This window comes from Oncorhynchus masou, chromosome 33 (genome assembly GCF_036934945.1).
Source record: "Oncorhynchus masou masou isolate Uvic2021 chromosome 33, UVic_Omas_1.1, whole genome shotgun sequence".
Taxonomy (NCBI): Eukaryota; Metazoa; Chordata; class Actinopteri; order Salmoniformes; family Salmonidae; genus Oncorhynchus; species Oncorhynchus masou.
In genome coordinates, this window is record NC_088244.1 from 13,107,112 (window position 1) to 13,113,238 (window position 6,127).

The 6,127-nt window shown below is 44.3% G+C and overlaps 1 protein-coding gene across 1 annotated transcript in view; it reads right to left on the reverse strand.

Moving 5' to 3' along the window:
• Positions 1-6,127, reverse strand: part of cacna2d3a (calcium channel, voltage-dependent, alpha 2/delta subunit 3a) — a 348,945-nt gene that overhangs the window by 250,960 nt on the left and 91,858 nt on the right. The window contains exon 4 of the mRNA XM_064956460.1: positions 2,323-2,382. Coding sequence (XP_064812532.1) covers positions 2,323-2,382 — 60 coding nt within the window. The remainder of the gene's footprint in view (positions 1-2,322; positions 2,383-6,127) is intronic.

Consider the following 6,127-nt stretch of genomic DNA (forward strand, 5'->3'; position numbering starts at 1 on the left):
GGACTAACCAAACATTACTGATACAGACACTGAGAGGACTAACCAAACATTACTGATACAGACACTGAGAGGACTAAACAAACATTACTGATACAGACACTGAGAGGACTAAACAAACATTACTGATACAGACACTGAGAGGACTAACCAAACATTACTGATACAGACACTGAGAGGACTAACCAAACATTACTGATACAGACACTGAGAGGACTAACCAAACATTACTGATACAGACACTGAGAGGACTAACCAAACATTACTGATACAGACACTGAGAGGACTAACCAAACATTACTGATACAGACACTGAGAGGACTAACCAAACATTACTGATACAGACACTGAGAGGACTAACCAAACATTACCGATACAGACACTGAGAGGACTAACCAAACATTAATGATACAGACACTGAGAGGACAAACCAAACACTAATGAATGACACTGAGAGGACTAACTAAACATTAATGATACAGACACTGAGAGGACTAACCAAACATTACCGATACAGACACTGAGAGGACTAACCAAACATTAATGATACAGACACTGAGAGGACTAACCAAACATTAATGATACAGACATTGAGAGGACTAACCAGACATTACCGATACAGACACTGAGAGGACTAACCAAACATTAATGATACAGACACTGAGAGGACTAACCAAACATTAATGATACAGACACTGAGAGGACTATCCAAACATAGTAATGAAATAATCTGATGGACAACATCAACAAAGCCCTTAAATGCCAAATTGTTTTGCTTCTGTAAAATGAGGGGGGACCTGCTGACACAGGTGAGAGGGGAGCAATGCCTGGGTCAGTGTTAAAAGACTGGTCAATATTAAGAGACCAGGGTCAGTGTTAAAAGACTGGTCAATATTAAGAGACCAGGGTCAGTGTTAAGAGACCAGGGTCAGTGTTAAAAGACTGGTCAATATTAAGAGACCAGGGTCAGTGTTAAAAGACTGGTCAATATTAAGAGACCAGGGTCAGTGTTAAGAGACCAGGGTCAGTGTTAAGAGACCAGGGTCAGTGTTAAGAGAACAGGGTCAGTGTTAAGAGACCAGGATCAGTGTTAAGAGACCAGGATCAGTGTTAAGAGACCAGGGTCAGTGTTAAGAGACCAGGGTCAGTGTTAAGAGACCAGGGTCAGTGTTAAGAGACCAGGGTCAGAGTTAAGAGACCAGGATCAGTGTTAAGAGACCAGGGTCAGTGTTAAGAGACCAGGGTCAGTGTTAAGAGACCAGGGTCAGTGTTAAGAGACCAGGGTCAGTGTTAAGAGACCAGGGTCAGTGTTAAGAGACCAGGGTCAGTGTTAAGAAGAACATTCCATTCCTGCTAAACAATGAATATATAGCGTTTTACAAAATGAAAACATTTCCATACATAACTATAATCTATGATAAAAAAATTCTGAGAACAATAATATTGTACACACATGAAGGCACCAATAAGCAATCATTTCTGATTAAAAAACACAAATGTGAAAAATTTGGGCATAATTGTGTGAAAAAATACCCCCAAAAACTGAAAACTATTTGTAATCCTTCAATTGGAAATTCAATTCATCTCTCCCTTCAATCCAATCCGCTCGACACACACACGCACACATGCTAAAGTTGCTCTCTCCCTGCTAAAGCCGCTCAAATGGATTTGAAGCATAACTGAGGTAGAGAGAAAGCTGTGTTGGACTGAGTATGCAGATATGTCTGAGTCTATTTCTGCATGCTCTTGTCTCTCTGTGTGTGTGTGTGTGTGTGTGTGTGTGTGTGTGTGTGTGTGTGTGTGTGTGTGTGTGTGTGTGTGTGTGTGTGTGTGTGTGTGTGTGTGTGTGTGTGTGTGTGTGTGTGTGTGTATTATATCTACGAGAGGTTTAATTTGAAAGTGGGAAGACACATGGCCAGATTATGGGTCTTTCTGGGCTTGCACCCTGAGGTGTATTTTTAGAAGGGAAAAGAGGGTTAGCCAGTGAAGTGAAACGGACATGAATGAAATTGCTAATGCTTTTCCCTCTCTTCCTGCCCTTCCTGCATTTAAACTAAGCTATCTAGCTGTGGCTATGTGGTTCTTGTCATCTTCTGGGCCATTTAGTTTGTGGATCTTCAAAACACTCTCCTATATGATAACTATTTATGTGGTCCAACACTATTTCCATCACATACAGTAGAACACAATTCCTCTGGTCGTCATATTCATGTTAATAACCCCAACATGTTGAACCGTAGATCACCTGTGCAACACAGGACCGTGTTAGCCCACGAAGCTAAAGCACGAGCTCTGGGAGCTAACATACGTTCTACTGTCACATACCTGTAGGTCTGGGTCATCTTCATGTTGCAGGTGTGCCTCCTCTGCTGCCTCCACCAGACGCTGTAGGGAGATATATATATATGTATATGAGAGAGAGAGAGAGACAGAGACAGATAGAGAGAGAGAGAGAGAGAGATAGAGAAACAGATAGAGAGAGAGAGTTATAGTAGTTTACACCAATCCTTTACTACAATTAATATTAGCAGCAAAACACCACAATACTGTTCATAAGGATCATATAAATTAAGTGAATCTGTTGCCTACTGCTTATAACAACATATGTCACCATGGTAACACACTCGATAACACACACACACACACACACACACACACACACACACACACACACACACACACACACACACACACACACGCTTGGCCACTATGTAGATTGAAGCTATTTCATTCAGCAACAGAAGTAATGACACCCTAAGGGCTTCTGGATGCTCCAAACAAAAAACTCCATCACAGCCACACACGCGCACACACACACACACACACACTGACTCCATCCCCACCACCTCGCTGGCATGCAGTCTGCTGTGTAAGCCTACAGGGCATTGTGGGTAGCTGATTCTCGCCGTCTTTATTTGTCTCTTTTCCTAAGAGTGGGTACTCTGCTTGCTTCTACGTGCATGTATGCTTGTGTTCGCCGGTGTGTTTGCATATTAGCGTGTGTGTTTGTTCCTCTCCTCTCCCCAGAGTGAGGTTATCAACACAACCTGATCTCAGAGCATTTTGTATTATTCTGTATGTAAAGCCTAGACATTTAGTATGCTATGTTATATCTCATATGGTATGTATTCATCCATTTCGTATAATATGATACAAATTACAATTCGTATGATATGTTACGAATTTGCAAAAATTTATGATATTATATGAATTCTAGCTAGGGTAGGATTTAGGGTTAGGGTTAGGGTTAAGGGTAGGGTTAAGTTTAGGGGTTAGGTTAAAGGGTTAAGGTTAATGTTAGGTTTAGTAGAAGGGTTAGATAAATGGTTTAAGGTTAGGGTTAGGGGAAGGGGAAGGGTTAGATAAAAGGGTTAAGGTTAGGGTTAAGGTTAGGGTTAAGGTTAGGGTTAGGGTTAGGGTTAGATAAAAGGGTTAAGGTTAGGGTTAGGGTTAGATAAAAGGGTTAAGGTTAGGGTTAGAGTTAGGGGAAGGGTTAGATAAAAGGGTTAAGGTTAGGGTTAGAGTTAGGGGAAGGGTTAGATAAAAGGGTTAAGGTTAAGGTTAGAGTTAGGAGAAGGGTTAGATAAAAGGGTTAAGGTTAGGGTTAGGATTAGATAAAAAGGTTAAGGTTAGGGTTAGGGTTAGGGTTAGATAAAAGGGTTAAGGTTAGGGTTAGAGTTAGGGGAAGGGTTAGATACAAGTGTTAAGGTTAGGGTTAGGGTTAGGGGAAGGGTTAGATAAAAGGGTTAAGGTTAGGGTTAGGATTAGATAAAAGGGTTAAGGTTAAGGTTAGGGTTAGGGGAAGGGTTAGATAAAAGTGTTAAGGTTAGGGTTAGGGTTAAGGTTAGGGTTAGGGTTAGGGGAAGGGTTAGATAAAAGTGTTAAGGTTAGGGTTAGGGTTAGGGGAAGGGTTAGATAAAAGGGTTAAGGTTAAGGTTAGGGTTAGATAAAAGTGTTAAGGTTAGGGTTAGATAAAAGTGTTAAGGTGAGGGCTAGGGTTAGGGGAAGGGGAAGGGTTAGATAAAAGTGTTAAGGTTAGGGGAAGACATGAATTCCAGCAAGGAGTAAGGTTTGGGATAGGGTTAAGACAGAGGACTGCCTAGCTCTGGGATTGAACCTGCAATCCTCTGAGCAGGAGTGTGTGTTCTCAGCCCTTCCTCTGGCACCATCCACAATGCACTAGCAAGCTGTGCTACCTGCAGACTCACCTTTAGTCTGCACGTAAATGCCACAGTATGCCAGCCCTGCCTCCCACAGGCAACCTGTCACTGAGTATCACAACACACACACACATAAACACAATGGCAGTGATATGTGCATGGAACAACATCTTATGGTGAATGATTCCCCTCTCACCCAGCTGGGTCTGGTCTGGTGAGGGACTCTCCGATTCACTCCACCTCACATTACCATTCTAATGGCTTTTCAGGAAGCCACCACAATCTGAAGGGTGTGTGTGTGTGTGTGTGTGTGTGTGTGTGTGTGTGTATGTGTGTGTGTGTGTATGTGTGTGTGTGCGCGCGTGCTCACATGCCTGTCTGTCAGTGTCTGTCTGTCTGTCTGTCTGTCTGTCTGTCTGTCTCTCTGTCTGCAGGTCTGTCTGTCTGTCTGCAGGTCTGCAGGTCTCTCTGTCTGTATGTCTGTCTGTCTGCAGGTCTGTCTGTCTGTCTGTCTGTCTGTCTGTCTGCAGGTCTGTCTGTCTGTCTGTCTGTCTGTCTGCAGGTATGTCTGTCTGTCTGTCTGCAGGTCTGTCTGTCTGTCTGTCTGTCTGCAGGTCTCTCTGTCTGTATGTCTGTCTGTCTGCAGGTATGTCTGTCTGTCTGTCTGTCTGTCTGCAGGTATGTCTGTCTGTCTGTCTGCAGGTCTGTCTGTCTGCAGGTCTGTCTGTCTGTCTGTCTGTCTGCAGGTATGTCTGTCTGTCTGTCTGCAGGTCTGTCTGTCTGTCTGTCTGTCTGCAGGTCTCTCTGTCTGTATGTCTGTCTGTCTGCAGGTATGTCTGTCTGTCTGTCTGTCTGTCTGCAGGTCTGTCTGTCTGCAGGTCTGTCTGTCTGTCTGTCTGTCTGTCTGTCTGTCTGTCTGTAGGTCTCTCTGTCTGTCTGTCTGTCTGCAGGTCTGTCTGTCTGTCTGTCTGCAGGTCTGTCTGTCTGTCTGTCTGTCTGTCTGTCTGCAGGTCTGTCTGTCTGTCTGTCTGCAGGTCTCTCTGTCTGTCTGTCTGTCTGTCTGTCTGTCTGTCTGTCTGTCTGTCTGTCTGTCTGTCTGTCTGTCTGTCTGTCTGTCTGTCTGCAGGTCTGTCTGTCTGGCTATAGGTCTCTCCGTCCGTCTACCTACCCGTTTTGTGGTGAGTAATAACGTGATCTTTACAACTGTCTGTGTGTCTAGCTGGTCAGCTTCAGAAGTCACCAGAAAGCCAGAGACGGACAGACAGACGGACAGATGAAGTGATACACTGTCTTTTTACTGTGACTGAAGCCATAGAGGATCTGGTGCCTGATATACGTGGACATCCAGACATCCAGGAACAAACAGATAAGGAGGAGAGAAATAAAAGAAGCATGAGAGAGGAATGGATGAGTAACATTCTCTAAAGGTCTGACCGGTTAGCCTGGTACTCAGAGGGAAATGTCAGAGTCAGACGCTGCCTGTGAAACTGCTGTGTGTGTGTGTGTGTGTGTGTGTGTGTGTGTGTGTGTGTGTGTGTGTGTGTGTGTGTGTGTGTGTGTGTGTGTGTGCGTGCGTGCGTGCGCGTTTGTGTGAGGATGTTCTCCTCTGTTGACAAGCGTTATGATATTAGCCCTGTGATCTCATCGCTGTGGCAGCCCTACTGAAAATGTCAGTCAAAGGATGGTGTGTGTGTGGGCGTGCGGGCATAGCGAACTCACGTGTGGATGACTGACTGTTTGCATGCAGGAGTGAGTAAGCAAGTGAGTGCATGCACAATCATTTAATAATAAGTGTATGTGTGCGTGAATGTGTGTGTGTGTGTGTGTGTGTGTGTGTGTGTGTGTGTGTGTGTGTGTGTGTGTGTGTGTGTGTGTGTGTGTGTGTGTGTGTGTGTGTGTGTGTGTGTGTGTGTGTGTGTGTGTGTGTGTTTTGACTGCCTGCGAGTGTCTGTCTGTGCATCTTTCATGTG